The sequence below is a fragment of the Gadus macrocephalus genome, chromosome 9 (genome assembly GCF_031168955.1).
Source record: "Gadus macrocephalus chromosome 9, ASM3116895v1".
NCBI lineage: Eukaryota > Metazoa > Chordata > Actinopteri > Gadiformes > Gadidae > Gadus > Gadus macrocephalus.
The window spans coordinates 4,014,763-4,038,102 of NC_082390.1; the positions used below are offsets into that span (position 1 = coordinate 4,014,763).

Sequence of the window (23,340 nt, forward strand, 5' to 3'; positions counted from 1 at the left end):
AGAGTTTTTTCTTTCAGCCCTTCACAAATGACGTTCTTGGAACATATTCAGGAGCTTCCTCAGAGCTTATCGCAATCTTAAACACACAAGTCACACAGGATGTAAACAAGGCCTTGTGTACCCCGGACAAAGACATCGGTGATCCATCAGCCATCCATTCTTTAACCAGGGCAGAAGATCAAGCATCGCAAAAAGAATGCACACCTCATAGATTATAGATAAATGTTTATGTGCATTGAGTATGTAGCGTGGCCTGATGTGTGTGTGTGGGGGGGGGGGGGGGGGGGGGGTGGCATGGGTGTGAACGGGCCCCTTCTACGACCACGCTGGCGTAGTTCCTGAACTACGCCGTGTCTTCCATGTCCAGTGGCACACTTTTGAGACCGTCGGGGGTAAGGTTGGTGGCGGGTGGTGGGTGGCGCCGTTAGGGGGACGGACGGGTCCCCGGACAAACAGCTGGCCACTGTCGGCATCCTCCACCTTTGTAGCAGCGCCGACCATCTCCTTCGCCCCCCCACCCCAACCCACTGCCAAAAACCCCCCCCACCCGGATCATCAGAGCTCATCCGCCCATCTGGCTGGTGTCGGATTACATTTAAGCCATGCCATTTCACAGGCCGGGCCCCCGACGAGGTCCTCCCAGCAGGGGGGCTTAGTATCGCGATGACACCGGGGGGGGGGGGGGGGGGGGGGGGGGTAACCTTTCCCCAGCGCGTCCCAGCCCACGCGGCACTACGGCGAGGGGAGTAATTTGAGCCGCGGCGCTGTCCCTGTTTTTCATAGCGCTTCATGCCCCGTGCGATATGGATTTGCCTCCCGCGCTTCATCGATGCTTCCGATTCCCCGGCCCGGGTTCTTCATGGCCCTCTCGCTCCCCGCCGCCTGCTCCTTGAGTCACGGCGGAAGGGAATGCTCGCAGACTGGTCTATCTGCGGGGGCTGGAAAATAAGGCATTGAGTTTTTTAAAAGAAGCGGAAGGGTGTTGGTTGATGCTTTTATAGCGCAGTGAGGAAGAGCGAGTGGATGTGTGAGCGCGGTGCATCCAAGACGAGGGATTGATTTGCGGTGAATGAAGTAGGAGTAAAAGAGAGGGGCGGGTGGGGGGGGGGGGAGGAGCATCTTTTGTTTTATATAAAGAAAGTAACGATCAACGACGATAACATTTAGTTGTTCACGATTTGTCATCGTTCAGAGACCCGGGGGAGGGGGGGGGGGGGGGGGGGGGGGGGGGTTTGTGGGCGGACACAGACACGACTTCTCCAGAACAAACGATCAGATTCATGCAAATACATGGCCAAACAACATACAGCAGGGATGGAGAGAGTGTGTGTGTGTGCGTGTGTGTGTGTGTGTGTCTGGGTGTGGTGGTCAGGCATGCATGTGTGTGTGTGGGGTGGTCACGTGTGTGTGTGGGGTGGGTGGGGTGGTCAGGTGTGTGTGTGTGTGTGTGTGTGTGTGTGTGTGTGTGTGTGTGTGTGTGTGTGTGTGTGTGTGTGTGTGTGTGTGTGTGGTGTGTGTGTGTGTGTGTGTGTGTCGGGTGTTCAGGTATGTGCGTCTGTTTGTGTGTGTGTCGGGTGTTCAGGTATGTGCGTCTGTTTGTGCGTGCGTGTCGGGTGTTCAGGTATGTGTGTGTGTTTGTGCGTGCGTGGGGTGGTCGGGGTTTGTGGTGTGTGTGCGTCTGTTTGTGCGTGCGTGGGGTGGTCGGGGTTTGTGGTGTGTGTGCGTCTGTTTGTGCGTGCGTGGGGTGGTCGGGGTTTGTGGTATGTGTGTGTGTTTGTGCGTGCGTGGGGTGGTCGGGGTTTGTGGTGTGTGTGTGTGTGTGTGGGTGGGGTGGGGTGGGGTGGTCGGGGGGGCTGTTTCTTGAGCAGGTGGGTGGGCAGCTACCGGGATTAGCCTGCTAGCTGACTAAGCAGTGAGGCCTAGGCGCTAGCTCTAAGTAGTGGAACGCGCCGCGCTGCAGATAGCATCGCGGCGCTCCCCCTTTCTCCTTCGGCTTACAGGTCGTTAAGCAGAGAGTGCTCCAACGCGGCTCGCCACTCATCTCTTGTGACGGGTCAAATTAAGCCGGGGGGTGGCGAATAAGTCCTCTTAGCCCCCCCCCCCGTATGCTCTCCCTTACACCTGAACGTTCTCAGAACATGGATCATGCTGTAAGGAGGACATCATTCTTCCCGGCGCGAGATAAATACGTTGATGATGGTTTATTAAAGGATCCGCATTCCCCGAGCGATCGGCAGCTCGTCGTCCTGGGGTTTCACGTCTCACACGGAAGACGAAAAACGGCTTCACGCAACATTGGCCGACACAAAACAGTCGGTGAAAGGGAGATCACAGCAGGCCAAAATTGTAATAAATAAATTATACAGATCAATAAAGGCGCACAGATACAATCAAACAAATACAAGTGGCATAAAAGGCTACAAATCACACAACCTAACAGCACACGCTCAGACGACACGATATTCTAAGACAACTTGTGTTTGAGTACACTGAGCAGCGCCACTCTTAACACTGTACTGTATGTGTGCGTAAGTGTGTGCGTAAGTGTGTGTCCACTGTGCACGCATCGCCACCTGGCCAGCCGGTCAGCTAATCAGCTACTGTTTGGGCTCCATTGGGTTCTAATTGAATGAGCAGCGCTGCCTTGTTCCCGTTCAGCTGCGGAAGAAGCCGACCTGATCTTAATTTCGGCCCCGACGATTAACCATCTTCCGGCGGACGCTTCCCGGAGCCCTGATTGAGGAGAGGAATCACATTAAGCTCTGCGTGCCTGCGAGGGAACGATAACAGCACATCGTTAAGAGAAGGGAGGGGGCGACCGTTAATGTTGAACCAAAGGATACCGTTTTTCATGGTAATACCTTTCGTGGTATCTCCTCTCGTCTCCTGATTCTTCCCCCGGAACATTTAGGCGCTTGAGCCGAGTGTAATCCAGTTATTCAGGCGGCGTTGTGGGAGGGCTTGGAGGGTACCAGGACTTCAGCCTCACCCTACCGGTGATTTTTAGGAGGATTCGGTTAAAAAAAAAAGAGATGAGTTAATGCGTACTGATGAAATGAAACCATTATCACAGAGTTATTACTTCATAGGCTCTTCTGACCCTTGATAAAAAGGGAAGTAAAAGGGTCTAAGGACGCTTTGTTACAGTTACAGACTGTGTGTGTGTGTGTGTGTGTGTGTGTGTGTGTGTGTGTGTGTGTGTGTGCGTGTGTGTGTGTGTTCGTGTGTGTGCGGGCGTGCATGATGTGTGAGTAGAATGGGCGGGGAGGGGTTTATAACTCGATCATTTCCTTGATTGGGTTTTCAGTGGTCAACGTAATGGAGTTGGACATAACGGCTTCATAGCGGGCGATAACCAATATGTCATAGCGCCACATACCAGAGGGCGAGAGATGAAAGGAGGCTGGTTGTAACCTCCCCCTCCCCCCCGGAAATCACCCCCTCCCTCCCCCCTCCATTCATCCCGAGACATCTCAGACAGATAGAGAAATTGAGAAAGAGAATTAGAGAGTTAGATTAAGAGCGAAAGGGAGAAATGTTGAGTAAAAGAATTAGAGAGGACGATTGAGAGAGTGGGAGAGAGATTGAGAAAGATTGAGAGAGAGAGGGTGTTGGATGGAGAGAGAGGAGGATGAAAGAGAATTAGAGGGAGAGAGTTAACAAGAGAGGGAGAGAGAGATTGAGAAAGATAATAAGAGGGAGGGAGACACTCTTAGGAAGACGACGAGTGAGATGAAAAAGGGGAGAGACCTGGAGCTCAACCGTTCAATTTATCGCTAGGTATCTCAGAGAACGAGAGGGGGAGAGAGAGCACAAGAAAGAGATGGAGACAGAGAGAGGTTATTAAAGAGAGGGATAGGGAGAGAGAGATGGAGACAGACAGAGAGAATTAGAGAGGGAAGACGTTTTTAAAGAGAGAGAGAGAGAGAGAGAGAGAGAGAGAGAGAGAGAGAGAGAGAGAGAGATGGAGACAGACAGACAGAGAGAATTAGAAAGGAGAGAGGGTAGAATGGAGAGAGAGAGAGAGAGATGGAGACAGAACGATAGAGTGGGAGGGAGAATCAGAGCGAGGGAAAAGAGGGTCAAATCGAGGGAATAAGAGAGCGAAATAAAGTGAGAAAGATGGAGAGGGCGATAGAGAGACCTTCGCAGCGCTCACCGCGTGGGGCCCAGGCACCTGCCTGGTCAGCAGTCTCAGCATCTCAGCTGGGCTCCCTGATGGGGGTCCCCCTGATTAGTGATGTTATCACCACAGCCACACCCAACCGCAGAGGAGCACAATGAAAAGAGGAGGATAAGGAGGAACCCAACCCACCCCCCCACCCCCCCCCACGCACACACACACACACGTTGATTAACCCAGACATTCACTGGCATGTACATTCACTAACATGCACACATGCATGTCATTACACACACGCATACAAACATATGTAAGTACACACACAGACACACACCCATTGACAAGCACACACACTTACACAATGTAACTGCACACACACGCACGCACGCACACACACACACACACACACACACACACACACACACACACACACACACACACACACACACACACACACACGCGCATACACACACACACACACACACACATTAGCACACACACAGACACACATTCACACACAAAGAAACATTCAGCACCGCACACACGCACATTCACTAGCACACACACACACACACACACACGCACAAAGTGCTCCATCTTTGCTGAGGAATCTGGTGGCATTCTGTCTGGCTCCGTGGCCAAACTTATCAGTCGTGGCCTGTAATTAACTGCCAAGCGTAACCATTGACTCCATTTCCTGTAGTCTCAGTCCATCACCAATAATATGGGCCTTTAAATCCACTACAGCAAAATACAATGTGTTACCTCCAAGGCCATGCCACAAAACAAACTGGGTGGTAAAGATAAAAAAATAACAACGGTGTGTTATCTACAATGCAATACACAGTGAAGTAGTACTCGTAAAAATGTGGGGGCTCTATGTTGATACTTGTTTTTTACAAATGTAGATAGGGACTTTTTAGTCAAATTGAATGTGTAGTAAAGCATGTATTTGGTGTTCACACTTTTTTTTATTTGGCAATGGTTTATTTGAGTGCTTATTTGAGTGCCATGTTCAATCAAACGCATAAAAAAGAAACAATGACACCTCAAACAACCACTTGAATAATTCTTCTTTCCCTGCTTATCTCCCATGCTCTGTAACCTCTTTAATTTCCTGGTTGTTGCGAACGATTTCTCTGGGTGCAATCCACGTTTATGTGGCTCACCCTGTCCGTCGTAACCCAAACATATTATACCGTAATCATGATAGAACGATACCGCATGAGTAAGAACGTTCTTAACATGTCCCGGCGGGGGGAACCAACGCCCTAACCCCTCGCAGTAATATCCCCCCCACCCCCACCCCCATTTGAGCTGGAATGCGGAATGGAACGTTCTTCATCCATTACTCTGTGGACGAATCCTCAGCCTCCCTGATGATAAAATCATCAGTTAGTTATATTGATAATAGAACGGAGCCCGAGACAGTAGGGTGTAGGATTAAATACGGTTTGTTTCCTTCCACGGCTAAAGCCAGTATCTATCTCTCCGCATCCAATTCCCTGCCAGCGTATGGACTATATGTTATGGTAAAAGATTGCCCAAGCCGGGTGTCAGGCAGCGCCCATACATCACCTCCGGCCACAATCCATCTTTAATTGCGTCCCCCAGCTGTTGCCCCCCCCCCCCCCCCCCCTACTGTTCTTTACCCCCGTCCGGCGGCACACCGGGGCTGGGAATGAGCAAAGACGGGATGGACGGAGAAAATAACGCGGGGGAAATAAATGTATGAAAGGGGTAGAAGGAGCAACTTTTATTGTCGTGCGACAGGCGGGGCAGACGTGGTCGTCCTTTGTGGCGCGAGCGTGTGCGTGTGCGCGTGTGCGTGTGTGTGCGTGTGTCTCCCCGACATGCGGCGGATTGGATTGCCTTCGTGAGAAATGTGGTTAATTCAGCTCGTCCCCCGGCACCCCTTTGAGAGACCATCATTTCATATGAAGGTGACGGTGCGGGCTGATTGATCTGGGCCCTGATGCCCGGCGAAACCCCCCTCGTTTGATTCGCCGTGGAATCGGGCATCAGGCTACAGCTCGGAATGAGGCGGAGTGTAACACCATCTCAGTAATGTGGGGGTTCTTTAGCCTGTCAGAATAAAATATATATTCGTATATGTACTGTATGTGCTTTGACATCAATCTCTGGGACCGCCGTCGCCCTTATGTTTAAACGGAGCCATTCACCTCTGTGACGCAGAGTTGCCAGAGTCAGTGGCCGTCCTCTAATTGAAGTCTGTGTAATGACGGTTAAAGAGGCCATATACAATATTTAGATTAATGATATCCTGAATTGCATTTCTCTTTTTTTTTTCTCTCAACAAACGCATGCACACCCTCACTCAAACGCACAGGCGAAATAATGAAGATATGCAAATGACTACCGCTCTGCATAATAGATAGCCAATGCAAAGCGTTTGTGTTCACCGCTGTAAATTGTTGCAGCTGCCATATTTGATGTGATAGTAACTCCAAATATTGCTTCGGAAAACAAACAGACCATAAAAAACACTTCACTGCCTCAGACAGCTGGGACTAACCCTCCAAGGACACCAACGACAGGAGTTTAGATTTTTTCCCAACTCAGCCTTTTTTTTATGTTTTATGTCTCCCCAGGTAACTAACAAGATGGCGGCCAGGGGTGCGAACGGGCGCAGCTACCACGTGGCGTGCTGGCAGCAGATTCTGATCCTGATGTTGGGCACCGTGCTGTCTGGCTCCACCACGGGCTGTCCGTCCCGCTGCGAGTGCAACGTCCAAGAGCGCGCCGTCTTGTGCCACCGCAAGAAGCTCATGTCGGTTCCGGAGGGAATCCCCGCCGAGACGCGGCTGCTGGACCTCAGCAAGAACCGCATCCGCACCATCAACCCGGACGAGTTCTCCGGCTTCCCCAGCCTGGAGCACCTGGAGCTCAACGAGAACACCATCTCCACCATCGAGCCGGGGGCGTTTAACAACCTGTACGGCCTGCGGACACTGGGCCTGCGCAGCAACAAGCTGAAGCTGATCCAGCTCGGGGTGTTCACGGGCCTGAGCAACCTCACCGCACTGGACATCAGCGAGAACAAGATCGTCATCCTGCTGGACTACATGTTCCAGGACCTGTACAGCCTGCGCTCCTTGGAGGTGGGCGACAACGACCTGGTGTTCATCTCGCACCGGGCGTTCCACGGCCTCAGCAGCCTGGAGCACCTGAGCCTGGAGAAGTGCAACCTGTCGTCGGTGCCCACGGAGGCCTTCACCCACCTGCACAGCCTGGTGACGTTCAGGCTGCGCCACCTCAACATCAACGTCATACGGGATTACTCCTTCAAGCGGCTGTACCGGCTCAAGGTGCTGGAGATGGCCAACTGGCCCTACTTGGATACTATGACGCCGAACTGCTTGTACGGATTAAACCTCACCTCGCTCACCATCGGGAATGCAAACCTCACGACCGTCCCCTACGTGGCCCTGCGCCACTTGGTCTACCTGCGCTTCCTCAACCTGTCGTACAACCCCATCCACACCATCGAGGGGAATAAGCTCCACGATCTCCTCCGCCTGCAGGAGTTCCACCTGGTCGGAGGCAGGCTGGCGATGATCGAGCCCTACTCCTTCCGCGGCCTCAACTACCTGAAGATCCTCAACGTGTCCGGGAACTCCCTCAGCACGCTGGAGGAGTCCGCGTTCCACTCGGTGGGGAACCTGGAGACCCTGGCGCTCTACGACAACCCGCTGGCCTGCGACTGCCGCCTGCTGTGGGTGTTCCGGAGGCGGTGGAGGCTGAACTTCAACAAGCAGCAGCCCACCTGCGCCTCCCCGGAGTTCGTCCAGGGCAAGGAGTTCAAGGACTTCCCCGACGTGCTGAAGCCCAACTACTTCACGTGCCGCAGGTCCCGGATCAGGGACCGCAAAGCCCAGCAGAAGTTCGTGGACGAGGGGGCCATCGTCCACTTCACCTGCCAGGCGGACGGGGACCCCGCGCCCCTGATCATGTGGCTCTCCCCGCAGAAGAAGTACATCACCACCAAGACCATCGGGAGGCTCTCCGTGCTGCCAGACGGCACGCTGGAGGTTCGCTACGCCCAGGTCCAGGACAACGGCACCTACGTGTGCGTGGCCAGCAACGCGGGCGGGAACGACACGTCCCCGGCCCACCTCCACATACACAGCTATTCGCCCGACTGGCCCCACCAGCCCAACAAGACCCTCGCCTTCATGTTCAACCAGCCCACGGAAAACAGCACCAACGGCACGCGGGCCAACGCCCCGTTCCCCTTCGACATCAAGACTCTGATCATCGCGACCACGATGGGCTTCATATCGTTCCTCGGCGTGGTGCTCTTCTGCCTGGTGCTGCTCTTCCTGTGGAGTCGAGGCAAGGGGAACACCAAGCACAACATTGAGATCGAGTACGTACCCCGTAAGTCAGACGCTGGGATTAGCAGCAGCAACACTGCGGACGCTCCCCGTAAATTTAACATGAAAATGATCTAAGGAAAGGCAGGCGTGGACGAGCCAATGAACTGTTGAACATTATGAAAAAAGATTAACAACGGAAAGACTATTGCTAAGACTTTTTGGTTGCCTCTCCTATGAACCTGTGGAACCTGGTCTGTTAACATAAAGGAGTCTGGTTTTTTTCTGACTAAAACACATCAATGGAGGACCTTTCTTGGCTTTTAAGTGAAGGTGAATCTGGCGTGGAGGATGGTAGTGGGTTTTTTGGATTTCTAGGCCTGGCTTGAAGGTCATTTTTGTGGTAAGCAGATAATATCTGGGGATTCATTGCATATACAGTATATATATATATATATGTGTATATATATATATATATATATATATATAATGATAGAAGGAAATAAAATAGAATGCAGATGATCTATAGGCCATTGGTGTGCTTCTGTTTGTATTTTAATTAGCATTCTTTTATCTAAAATAATAGGCAATGGTTGCATAAAGTGAAAGGAAGAAATATTAAGGTTGGTGAGCACATTGCAATATTATTGTTCATACCTTTACATAATGTAATACTTGCTGCAACTTCATACAATCAGTAGATAAAAAAATGATTTCATTTTAATTGCCGTCTACGTGAGTGTTGGTCTGATTTTATTTTTGTATTCTGATTGCATTTCACAAATATTAACAATTGAGGAAATCAAAAAAGTGCTCTGCAGAGTATTTACCTTCGCCTCAATGAGACTTTTTTTACTGCTGCCCTGAATTTTAACATGCGTTGGCCAATACTAGTTATTAGAATATAGCAAGATTCTCTTCTTTCTTAAGTCATCAATCTTTTTGTCTACATTTTCATAATGGTTCCATTGACAATAATTTAATACCCGATTTGATGCTTCAAAACACTTAAGCAATGCATGAATGTTCTTCCACATGTAAACGGAGGAATGAACCAATTCTGTAATTGTTTTACGTATACTGTAAAAGTACACTACTAACACATGGATGCCAAACCACTAGCACTTACTCCACTAACACAAAAACATAATATACTAATCTAAATGAATGGCTTATTTTACAGCCTGGCAAATTCTTTGGTGATGTGTTAGTATATTATGTATGTAAGGAATGAATGCTATGTACAACAATATGAGTTCATGGCTCGGTCAACATGACAGAATTACCTAATGCCTCATCTGTGTTTTGAAGACTGTCATGACAAAATAAAGTATAAAGTATGACCCATGTTTATCGGTCAGCCAATAACATAACATTTCAATTCAATATTCGATTATCCCTTTTGGCGCCCCAAACCAATCATTTAATTGACAATAGGAACAGTTGATGGAGTGTGATGTGAAGAGCAGCTGCTGTACCCACACACCTATCGTGTGGAACCTCGAGTAGCACTCACACATAATACAAAAAAACTTAGGCAAAGCACTTTCATCTAGCATCCGCTTAAACATTGGACCATTTAAACCTGCATGTTAGCAAACCTTATGTAATGGTATTACAAACACAACTTGCGATGTGCTCAGCAACTTGCAGTATTTCTTTCATTGGTGGTCATAGCTGTAATATTGTTTTGGGTTTGAATCAATAAATTCATTACACCTCCCCCGTTACATACCCCTGATCAAACCCGTGGAAATTCACTTTGAAGACGAGCTACAGGTTTGGCACACAGCACTTACCCCCATGGTGTTTTTTTGTGGAGATACAACATACAACAAACAACTGCAGAATTTCCTGCGAACCAACAGTCCTTGCATATAAAAAAAATCACAAGATTTACCTTTTTTTAAAAAGCGCACACATTGTGGACGGCTGGGCTTTGTGTCCATGTGTGCGAGGAGACGACCGTAGTCATTCAGGAGGGATGACATTACAGACCGAAACGTCACCAATAATGATCTGCGATTCCCCGGAAGTATGGACTTTGTGATACATGCTGAAGGATGAAGTGACACAGATGGTTTCAGCCATCGTGAAGCGCTCTCGTACAGCCCTGGGGTAATCTGTTTTGCAGAAAGGACCGGAAAAAAAAAAAAGAGGGAATGAAGAAATGAAAAAAAATACAGTGATTATGGCTTATGGTTCTCCCTTTTGCTGATTACGGATGCTCCCTTTGTTCCTACTGTGGCTACTGTACCCAGCCCCTCACTGTCCAGGAACATACTGGGGATTGATTTTTTTGTTGTTTTTTGTTTTTTTCCGTCTTTTCCCCTGTTGCTTTTTTTTATTTCTCGTTTTTCCTTTGACCCTTGACTATGTGAACTATGTAGTCAAAGCCAACTTTTTACAAAAAGATATATATATAAAAAAATAATTCTATGGAAAAAAAATACCTTCAAATTGTTCTGTGCAATAAAGTAATATGCAGATTTTCTTTTTTTTAATTAACAAAATTTTGTTGATGTTGACTTGTTGACAATATGGTATGTTGTATTAAACAATCTATGGAGTTTTTTTTAAAAGACACAATCTTTGTATCTTGATTTTGAACTAAAAAATGTGTAAGAAAGAAAATTATTAATTGATACTTAAAATGTCCCAGAAATAACATTTTAAATTGCGTACATAAAATAACCTGCTCACTTACACCATTCTTAGCAGGTCACTTTGATAGAGAGATTACCATTGCAGTTTGCAATCTTGTATATTCATATGGTTATGTAAAATATCCCTTTTGTGAATATTAGAATTCAGAAAAGACTTGCTTAGTAACAGGCTTGGCCCGATTTCTTGGAGGAACATGAACAAATTGGGTAACCCTTTTTTTTGAAGGTTACTGGGAAATGACCAGGGATATGACGAGAATAGCACACTTTCATAACGCATAGCCTAGCGAGCATTCTGTTTGGAGCTCCGTCTCGTTGCTTTTATTTTACATCTCCACTCTCGGATAGCAATCCAGGGGGACGTCTTGACAGTATTTTTTTTCTCCCTTCCCTCAAGCTGTATCAAAGAACGCTCGTTTATCTTCTCACTTGAAAACACACAGAAGAAATAGAAGAAGAGAAATGCTAGTCTCGGGTCTGCCTTGGGAATGATGGAAAATCCATTGTTTTCATTCCTCACATCGAAGTTATGCCTGATTTTTTTTTTAGGTCAACGTCTGTGCTGATGGATCCCCAGGATTGTTGAAATCAAACTTAAGACGTTGATGTAGGGTTTGTAAGGCATTCCATCATGCAGCAGCTAATGTGCGGATGATAAGAATACACTCTCTGGAGCGGCTATGGTTGGTTACATTAGCATACTCCATGCTACCGGTGCGCGACCTACAGATTCTCTCAAACACTATTTCCATTATTTTTTGTTCAAAATGGATAATGTTTACACTGGAGATGTCAGTTTCTTCTGTGTATAAGGCTTATCCTATTAGCCGCTATTAGCCTGCTCACCTGGTGTGTATACACTATTGACCCAAACCAATTCCTTTGTTGACCCTATCCTGTTCCCAGAGTACACTTATCGCTTTACAGCTGAATACTGAAGCTTCTGTAATTGGTGCTTAGGTTATGGTCCTCTCTTGAAACATGAAACCTCGTTTCAAGAGTAAGGCTTGATGGAAATTGTATCATTTAAATCACATGTTCAAATGCAAATATCAAGATTAACAGTAAGCTATTTTAAGATTATCTCTGACAATCATTTATTATTAACAGCAGTGTATACAAATCTTACCAGGCAATATATTACAATAATACATTTTGAAGCCTACCGATAATTATTAATCAAAATAATTCAAACCAAAATGTAAATATCCCATTAAATAATTGATTTATAATATATATTCCGTCATAATTTGATGATAGTGGGAAGTATGTATTTAATAACTACATAATGTTCACTTCCTGTACCAATTTTTCTTGAACTAACATAAAGTCGATAAAAGCATTATAGCTAAAAAAACAAGTATAACAATAAGGTAAATAAAATAACCTAAAAGAAGCTGTTATCCAAGCCTGCATACATGTATTACTTTAGCCTATTAAATGCAATAACTCAAGGCAAAATATACAAGAGTACATTTGAAGCATTTAAAAGCACACAAATCACACAAACCTATTTAGATAAATTTGTTCAAATAAGATTCCTAATTACGTTGATAATACACACATCAATAGTCCTACCCTCCTTTTAACCTTGTATATAATCTACCATTGACTTGATGTTAGTCGAAATTCTGTACCAAATCATTCGCTACTCGTTGAGCTACTGTTTGTGAATCCCCAGCCCCTATCTATTGAATCAACATTGAATGCTCACATGTATCCATGTATTAGCATTTCTAGGAGACCTCCCTAGTTTATATTCTGAAGGTATCTCTGGAATACGCAATTCCCCCTTCAGCCCCAACCGCTGGCGCTAAAGTTATCAGATACCCTACACTTAACCGCCTTTGACTGGCTTTCTCCTCTTCCGCACTCTTGGCAAGCTCCGCGGCTATCGCATGTTTGCCAGGAAACTGTCCAAAAAGGCAATCTCGGGACTCTCGTTTTTGCCCGGGCCATATGCCACAGCCTCTCTCTCTCTCGATGGGCAGCTCTATTTAACCTTCTTATTTATTGAAGAGACTAATGAAAGAGTCATGAGTTTGCCATTCGGGGGAAAAAATGCTACAACTCGACAAACACGTAAACCATTTTTAGATGTTTGACCGTCGGGCTCGAGGCTGAAGGGCGATGCGTGACATGCACATTTTACACCTCAATGACGACATGCATGTTCTTCTCAAGGTGAGTTGGGTAATTAACCTAAGGAGCTTATTTATTTGATTAATTAGTTTACAACCGCCCATTGTTTTGGGTAACAGAGAGGCCTAAATATGCCAGACTGGAATAATTGTAGGGGCCTGTTGCGTATTAGCACAATTCGAATGACTTGCCCTTACCCTACTTGGCTCAAGGACAGCCGTTAGCGGATATTCTGCAGAGCTTCCGGGAGAGGTGCTAATGCAAGACAGATATCGGGATCTGATGAAGGCAGTAGAACCAGAGCCACGCTCTCATTTCCAGGCATTGTTAGGAAATGGTGGCTGGTAAGTATGGCTTTCATTTCCCATTACCTTCCCCATCTATTTCCACATGGAGTGGTTCTGCTTGCCGCCTATACGTATTTCACGGAGACGGTTTGTCTTGTTATCTGTTTGAAAAATTGAAATCTGTGTTTAGTCACTGAGACAAAAATGTGATACTTTAAATGCCGCCGCCTTCTCTTTCAGTGAAAGACAAAACATGGCATATATCTCGTCGATATGACATCCAATGATAATCTTCCCTGTAGGAGTTTTTATCTGTTATCTAACCATCAACACAAGTTAACATGTTATTTATCGGGAAACGACATGGCTTTTGTAAACTGTGACACATTAACATGAATGCTTAGAGGAAAGCTGCAAAGAAGATAACACAATTCAACACTGTTGAGCTTTCATTCAAATCCATCTTAAAAAAAATGCTACACGGGTCCAACAGAGGGTGTGAAGAGTGAAGAAAAACAACTACAGTGTGTTTATGTTAATCAGCAATCGAAGCACTAATCCCCCAAGGTCATTTAATTCCTTGGGCCTGGGGGTGATTAGTCCATTCAGTCCGCCAGCTAATTGATCAATTGGCATTGATTGGCTTGGGAGTCAACTAACCAAGGTGTATTGCAGTCCCTGAGAAGGAGAAAAGAACCATAATCAATAGCGGTCCTTAACACTGATATGTTCCAGGTGACTATCAGTCCTGATAAAGCAACAGAGGTGAAATGTATTCAGCAGCGATACCTTCAGCAAGTCTCAGACGTCTGAGCATTCGTCCACAGTTCAGCTTTTGTTTCACACTTTGTTTATTCCGCTTAATTTTAATAAACCACTAAACAGACTCCACATTCTGCGGTTTCTTGGATGTTTTCTCGCCTCTTGCATACAGAACAGCTGTTCAGAGTCAAGGAAACTCAAAATGCCCAAATAAATAAATATCCAAAAGCAAAGGGAAAAATAAGCCTTTGTCCAAAGCAACCCCCCCAAAAAGAATTCAGACCCCTGATTTGGGCATCTGGTGCTGGACGGCTACAGGTAGGCAGAAAGTGTAGACACTAGAGCCCTTATTCAATCGGCATTCTTTTCTGTACTTGTCTTCTTGTAGACCAGTGAGACGTCATCAGTCGCAGCCCAAGGATTGTTCCATTCAAAAGTCTGCATCTAGCCACGTCCAGTGGTAAATTCAATTTAACAAGGATACATTGAGAGGTGACTTGTGCGGACTCGTGACAGCCAAGTTACCCAGAATGCACTTCGCAACCACCAAACCAACTCGCCAATTCAGAACTACCATGTAAGCAAGTCTGAACTTGCTGCTCTTCGTTTTTAGAAATGCCTTAGGGGCCGAACCCAGCACTTTTTGGCTGGGTGAAGAACCACCTTTCCAACTCCATTATCCTGCCCCCTCACTATTTCAGCGTAAGCATGAAACTCTTAGGCACATGGTTTTAATCTCAAATCCGAAGCAAAGGAAGCTGAGGCAGTAACTATCACATCATTGTACATATTAGAGCTTAGTCCAGAGAGTTGAGAGAAGCAATGCTAAATGCTACTATTACTGCAGCCAATTAAGACTACCCTAACACAGCTGCTGCCAATCATGGGCACGTTTTTCAAATCAGCCTCACTCATCCGCCCAGTTTGACTGCAATTAGAAGCATACGTTCATGGTAAGTAGCCAAAATGATCAATAAGCTATTACTATTATTACCCTTTATCCTATGCAACTTGAAGTTAATTTCATGAAGGAGCATGTAGGTCAGCTCGCTCAAGGTTGTATGCAAGCAGGAAGAGGTTTGTTCAATGTATACTTCTGGGAACCACAATTGTTGGCGTAGATTTATACTATACTTAATATATAGATGACGGAACATTGAGTAAACCCATTGCACATTGAAATGGAGCAAAAGCGCCCACACACGTAATTCACAGTCCAACAAGGTAGACTCGTGGATTGCGGTGACTTAAGGGTGCCTTACACCAGCTTACCATTGCGAAAATTTGACTTTGATCAATTGACATGTACTGCTAGTCTGAGACTCAAATCCCCCAGTGTCTAAAGTGGATGGTTAAAAAAAAAAAAACAATGTGAAAGCCTCACACTGACTTTCATTATTTGACTGAGGGCCATGAGATGAGCTGTACAAAGGCAGGCATGGCACCACACAGCTGTATGTGTATTGCACAGCCTAAGCTGTTTGGGCCCTCGCACAACATCCATCACCACTGCAGATGCTATTAAGACGAGCACGATTATTCTTCCCCTTCTTTTCTCTGCTTCCCATTATTTTAAAAAAGCTATCAAAAAAGGAGGCGAGGAAATTCTTCCCCTGTAATGCTTCCATGAAATGGAGGAAGACGTTTGTGAAAATGAATTAATAATAGGGTTGTTTGTTGGATTGTACAATAACATGGAAAGACCTTGCGCTTCAGGGAGCGGTGTCTTCCTTGCCAAACACACAGTTGAATGAGGGTCCTCATCTAAACTAGTCCCCCAAATCGAAAGTCTAACAGGCGACAAGCTCAAATCTGGGTGAACTGGGCGTCTTTTACTTTGTTTTTGTTATTTTTTCACTCCGTGCAACAATCAAGTTGCTGAAGGCGGGGGATTGTAAGCGGAAGATTGGCTATTAACAGTGTACACAAACTAGGCCAGCATTACTAAACTATAAAAAAGTGTTTGTAGAGGTTTCAAATGAACACAATGGACACTTGGCCACTGTTTAAATACGCTTATTAAAATCCCCTTCTGAAAGTCTTCATCCCCTTTCACAAATAAGTTTCTCTTCGGTTGAATATACATATCCGTAACGAATCAGGAAGGAAGGTGTGACTCCGCCCCATTCAGTTGTTGGTTCCCAGCCCAAGCTTTGGGCCTTGTTCCCCCAGAAGTGCTGCTATAACGCAGTAGGGTGGCTTCCTCCCAGATTTAATCTAAACTGACCTCAGGATGCAATGTTCCTACTGCCAACATCGCCTTTGTATCCTTCTAAGGCGGCTCTTCCTATCATTGTGTAGCATAATTTGAGGGTTAAATTCCCAGTGACAGAGCTGGGTTTGTTTCACCCTGCTAATGATGATGTGTTGTTGTGGGTGACAGCAATTACGGTCAGAGTAATGTTCCGTCCTTATTAGGTAAAACACTACGGACATGGCTTGACCTCGATTTATCCGTTCATATATAATTGCACATTTCTCTTTTGATGGTGGTTTTTATTTCAAGCTACAAGATATTGCTGCCTTAATTATCTCATGTTGTTATGCTCCTTGTGCTTAGAAAGAAAGTATAAATTATTTCTTCCAAGTGCATTAGGCCTCTGAGCAGTTTTGAGGTGGCAAAGTTATTTCAGAAGAAGTAAATACTTGGATGTTTCTATTGAACCTAAAAGAGTTAACTTTGGTCATGCAACGTTGACTCACAGCAAGACAAGAAGCAGAAAAGAAATCAGTGGATACTGTATAATATACCCTACCTCGTGACCTTTGGAGGAAATGGAAATCATTGTGATGCAGAGTAGGAAGACGGTTTCAGTAAAGAAACCAAAACCCGGACTCCTGTTCCTGAATTGGATGTCCTCGGGTCTTTGTACCTCTAAGGAAACCTTTTACCCCAAATGACCATTCACGTTCTCTATAGTGAGGCCTGAATGGTGGTGCAGAAACCAATGAAAGTGGTACACAAAGGCAACCTGGGCAGTTTGGTTCTGCTTGCTGAACATACACCCAACCAGCTTCACCTCTTTGAATAACATGAATTTTATTTTTCTTTCATTACTTTCCCCCCTTTTCCATGATTGTGTTCTCTTCGACTTCTATAAGATAAGTCGAGGTAAGTCCGTGGCAGGTAGAGAATGAACCCGCTAAAGAACGAATGTTCCTTTTTCAATCATTTTTGCATAGCCAACGTTTTTGCGCACCTTGTGTTAAAGAGAACACAATGTGTTGGGCTGCAACAACACAGGTTCTGTCACATGGATCTACCACATCGCCTCGTTTTGCATATCTTTGTAAAGAAGGCATCGAACCGCCGTGTATATCTTCTATGTAAGATTGCTCAGTCAAGCTCATTCGCTTGACTGAGCAGTGATGCAAATGTTTTGTTTGTCTTCTTTTAGTGTTGAATGCCAAGAGTAGGTTGAATATGTGCCACCTACTCGGCAGTATTCTCAATTTGTATTGTGAACTTATTACATATTACAATAGTGCACAGCCGTTCAAACGTTTTCACTTTGTTTTTGCTCTTTGTAGATGTAGATTTGTAGATGAGTTACAAGCTGAGGATGGAAATCCAAATTATTTATTTTATCAGGAAGGAAAGCATTCAAAATCCTCAAGACTGAAGTGCAGTGCCCTTCTTTCCACCGGGGGCAGCGTTGAGAAAAAGTGAGGCTTCATGGGAGCATGATAGGTGAACGAGAGTGGGCCTAAAGGGTGGTAAAAACTGCAAGTCTTTTACCTGTGAATTGCTCTTATCCACTCCACATTTATTTGAATAGTTTAGGCTTTATATCTATAACAATCATTCATTCCCGTTTCATCTGAGGACCACTCTTTTGTAGGTACTACTATAAGATACGTAGAAGTCAAAGTTTCTATTCAAACCTAGTGTCTTCTGGCAGGTCCTCGTCTTGCAGAGGGGTAGATGGAGCGAGAGACGGGGAGAGCAAGGAGAGGTTGAGAAGGGAGATGAGATATCTGTCTCCGCAAGAAATGTGGGACAGGGGTGCTCGATGGGCTCGGTGGAGAGTGTGCGGGGGAGGGGAGGGGGTGGTTCATGCCACGTGCCTGCCACAGACGGAACATATGACACCTCGGTAGATATCCAGTACCTTAGCACTCGACGGTGGCGTGCGGTGTATCCAGACGGGCCAAGCCTGGACCGGATGAGGGGAACGCAGCTCAGCGCTCGGCAGATGTTTCAGGGGGAAGGAGCTCCTATAAGGGAACCTACGGCCTCACGTGTACAAACCAGGCCAACGTTACAAAGCCCGCTAGGATCCTTGAGCAAGACGCCTAACCCCTACCTGCTCCTTAATGAATGACCTGTCGCTCTGGATGAAAGTGGCTGCTAAATAAATTAAAGAGAAAATCCTTCCTCTTAATCGGTTTATTGGGTTTTTCAGGACAGGTAACACATTACACATTACAAAGGCAGCATCCTGTGATTAGCCTAGGTAAGAACAAGTGATGCCCAGGTACAACAAGGATTAAAGGGTGTATATAATAATACAATAATAAACAGTTCAAGGATTTGGCCAGGTTTATCGTTTACATTGTCCAGATGCAAATTGGCCATGATGCTTGTGTAACCAGAATACAGAACTATCAGACTGCTTTTAACGCAGACACTGTCTTTGAACATAATACTAACCGCATGCATCAGTCTCTCTGTCTGTGAGCATGAGCAGTGAGTGTAAACACAGAATCAAAACTCGTCGATTTGTTTGTTTGTTCGCACTGTTGGAGAAAGCTAGCCAGGGCACTTTGTTCAACTTACCTGGGTTGTACAAAACAAAGGTACAGCTATTGGAGCTGCAAAATACTTGTTTGGAATACAACGGATGTCCAATGATCGGCAACTGCCCAATTTCAGAACACGTCTACATTGAGAGAGTGGGTGAGTTTAACAAAAATCATGGCTGATTCACATCTGGACATAGAAAATGTCAACAATTAACATGGGGACTTAACAAGCCAGGCAAATAATTGAAGACAAACTAAACAAAAAGCTACACTACATTAAAAGGAAAAAATTAAAATAAACAAATATATAAAAAATTGCAAAATAACAAATGGCAACGGCGGCGATCACAGTATGTGGAAAACAATACACAGATTAGACCTCATCACATCCCTATAAAGCACATATAATGAGTAAATAATGAAGTCGTTAGTAATCATTAATAAATAACCTCGACTTCCTTGAACCCATAGACAGGGCCCCCGGGCGTAGAGTGGGCACGGCGCCGCTGTGCTTCAGAGAGCCTCCCGGGCTGAACCGGAGCCTCCCCTCCGGGGATAAGCTGTCGGGCTTCAGCACCTTGGACAGCGGCCAGGTCAGCCAGGGGAGAGAGCTGTGCTGGCCCTCGGCTCCACCACCTCACGGCCTGCCGTCACCTCGGTACCGTGCCACAGCCACGTGGTCCAACGACACCGGGTCCTCCTCCACGGTCATCCTCAGAAAAAGGTGGGGTACCACCACCTTTTTTTTTTGTTGTTTTTAAAGCGCCTGGTTGCAATGGGTGCACAGCAAGGGGGACAGAGACAGAATCGTCACTTAGTTTCGTTTCGACGAATTACTTGGACATCTGCAGACGTCCACCGTGTTGGTGTCTCCCGCATCTTGTCGGATAAGGATTTGAATTGCATTTTTAATTGATACGTTAAAATGTATTGTCTTTCATAATATATGTTATTTATTTTTAAACATTTTGTTTCATTATGTATGTATCTCTTTTTATAGTTCTATTAAGTAAGTGGTTCTGTCGTTTGGTTTATTCATTTGTATGACTTGTCTTGTCGTCTTACTCTCTAACCCTAATTACCTTGTCTGCTGCCATCTAAACTCCCCCGGGGGACGTCAAATATTTACTACTAGTAGTAGTAATACTTCTACTAGAACTTATTAACAAACTTCTGCTGTCATTTGCAATGGAAAGTAATTACAACACTCAAGCTGTGTACATTACTATAGTTCTCCACTTAATTACCGTTGGTCAAAAACAATTATGTCTCTTTAATGAGACCAAAATACCCTCCGTATACTGATTACTGATTCCATCTGTGTGAGTAACCCTTGTCCCTGTATTTAGATCTCACTTTTTAATGACAAACGGCCTTCATGAACTCCGGAGACGACACCCGCTCTCTCCACACGCAACACCGCAGAGCATTTATGAAGAATGGACCTCGCTTCATAATAGACGCACAGACCTTGGCTTTGCCATTACAGATAATTAAACTTTCTTAAGATAATGACTCACAGGCGGCTCCTGGGGACGGTGCGATTAGACCCGTCGTTGTGTAAGTTCAATTTTAAAGCAATCGGAGCAAGGTAAACGCATTAGGTCTGAGGCCGATGCAGGGTCGCGCACGTAGCCTTCTATCATCCATTACAGTTGTCAAACGGCAAGTCCTTCTCTCCCCCAGAGGCTAGGTTACAAGCAGGGACGTAGGAAAAAAGAAAAAGGGCTAGCCGCAGAAGCACATTTTAGCCGAGTTATTGCGATAGCGAACTCAACATTTAGGGAATCGATGTCATCATTTTGTTGCAAAACTTTTTTCCATGCAATACCAGTTTAGGAAACAACTCCTATCCATCCTTTCCCCATCAAAGCTCTTTTTGGGGTCCTCATTTTGCTACAAAGGCTCATATCTGTATGCAGCCAGGCATTGTCGACTGGAGGGAGTTTAAATGAAAAACAAGTTTCAATTTGCGAGCAGGTAAAACCCAGCTCAATAAAACACGCCTAAGAAAAGGAAATGTTTGAGGTCTGTTTTCAGGAGGGTAGCAAAAACATTTGAGAACCATTCAATCTTACTGAATGGTAAACAAAACAAAACTTAAAATTGTAGCTGCTAGACAAAATATGGTTTATCTTTTAAAATAGTCAACTTGATCCACTAGATAGCACGAAACGACGGGGAGCAGAATGCATTGCCCAAGGCAGATGTCACCTCATGTTGCCCATTGGTAACCGCTGTTTTATTAGTTTATTATGATTATCGTATTTGATTGTATTCTCCCTTAGTCTTTTTCACCCAACATATTACTTCATTTGAATCCCTTTGGTTTTCATGTTGTTGTTTGTCCTATTGTCAGGTAACATATCTTTATGATGGCCATCACGACCAACTGTATGCACCCCCCTCCAACCCAACATGAAATGCTTGCACTTTGTTTACTGCTGCTACGTTAAACTTGTCAGCAATAAGTACACGTCACATGACACAAATCCTGCCTTAAGATTGATAACAAGGTGCTGAATCTATCCAAGCTAATTATGTGCATAATTCCCTTGCATGAAACTGCATCTAATCCTGCAACACAGATGCATAATGCATGCAGGAACCGCAAACGATTAACCCTGACATGGCCTTGGACAATGAAATGATGTTTTGGTTTCGTTCTCAAACCCTGTATATTTCTCCTTTGGGTTCACTCTGTTAGGTTGCAAACATACCTGCCGCCGTTTCCGTGGTTTATTGAATCTGTCAGCCTTAAGAGCAACGCTATCTAAATCTCTTCTGCTGTGCGCCTGGAGAAATTACAGATAGAGTCGTGGAGAAGAGTGTGTGTGTGTGTGGGTGGCTGTTGACATAAAAGATGGGTATGGTATGGATGTGATCTCCGCGTGTTTGGGCACCAAAGGGCAACCGGGGGGGGGGGGGGGGGGGGGGGGGGGGGGGCACTTCATCTGGTTGCTGGGGAGAGTAGGATATAAATAAAGGTCCCCACTAATATAACTACAGGTGAAGACACCCACACGATGACACCGGTTTTAACTCAACCTCAGCACTGCATGAAGAAATGCACCCTTTTCCAAATTGAATGCAAATGCAAGTTAAAGCAGGATAATTTACTGTTGCCGGGTATCGATGGCGGTGGCAGTGGTGCCGGGGTAAGATTAATCCTTGGGGTGGATCATTGCCAAAGCAGACTGACGCAACACACACAACAAGTCATAAATAAATCTATAGTTTGAATAAAATCTTAATCGGCTGAATGCGATTTACGATCTTTGAACGTAAATCCTGTTGGTCGTCTCGCTTGGTGCAGTTGCAGCGTTTACAGAACATCTGGCTGTGCTCGTCTTTCTCTGCTGTATCAGGAGAAATTCTGACACTAAACACACAACATTAACAATTTATCCCCTTGCTGCCTTTCTCTTTGTGAGCAGCACATGCGGGATAACCCCTTCCTACCTTCCTTCCTTCCTCCTCCTCCTTAAGACATAAAAACTGCTTTCTTCCATCTTGTGGAGAATTACGGTCTCGCATTAAAGCACGGAACAGGTCTTGCATCTGGGTTCGCTGAGAACTAAACAGGAAACGAGTCACGGGCTTAACAAGATCAGGAAAGGGCCAAGGGCTCGCGTAGCAGCGTTCTCCCAGCTGCCATGACAACCAACAGGAACAGCTCGTGGCGCAGTCAGACTCGCTGGAGCCCAACAACTTCCAACAAGAGTCCCCCATCGAAATAGCAGACCTCCAAAATCACCATTGATCACCTCACGATCACGAGTGACACAGTTCCAACGTCACGCATTTGTGATTTGACTTGTAACTTACGTCTTAATGTGGGGCTTTCAATGTATATTGGTTAGGCCCATAGGGTGTCATTCTCCCAACATAAATCCACAGGGTCCAATGTCCACAGGCTTCCTGCAGTCACCTTTTGAGCAAGATGCTATACTATGACCCCTACCCTACATGCTCCTCAAGGACATTTATCTGAATTCACCATTATTCAAGTGGCCTTTGATAATAGTCGAAGATAAAAGTCTGCTACACAGAAGAATAAGCTGCACTTGTAGTGGTGTGGCTTGGGAAGGATTCCATTCAAAGAACTTAACTTTAAATGCAATGTTTCACACTGACCCCGCTTGGATAAACTTCATTATTCTGATCCGATCTCAGATCACAGTGGAACTCCGGGGATGCTTGTGGTGATATCATCTCTGAGGTAATCATGGATTCTTAAATTCAACTATGCTTTTGCTGAACGTCTGGGGGGAAGC

At 45.5% G+C, this 23,340-nt stretch overlaps 2 protein-coding genes across 2 annotated transcripts in view; one reads left to right on the forward strand and one right to left on the reverse strand.

Annotated features, from left to right (window-relative positions):
• The window catches only part of lingo1a (leucine rich repeat and Ig domain containing 1a), a 95,232-nt gene extending 84,190 nt beyond the window's left edge, over positions 1 to 11,042 (forward strand). Inside the window, exon 3 of the mRNA XM_060060283.1 lies at positions 6,736 to 11,042. Within this exon, the coding sequence (XP_059916266.1) occupies positions 6,748 to 8,598 (1,851 nt within the window). The 5' untranslated portion in view covers positions 6,736 to 6,747 and the 3' untranslated portion in view covers positions 8,599 to 11,042. The remainder of the gene's footprint in view (positions 1 to 6,735) is intronic.
• sin3aa (SIN3 transcription regulator family member Aa) overlaps positions 1 to 23,340 on the reverse strand; it is a 533,056-nt gene that overhangs the window by 437,051 nt on the left and 72,665 nt on the right. The gene's annotated exons all lie outside the window — the stretch shown is intronic.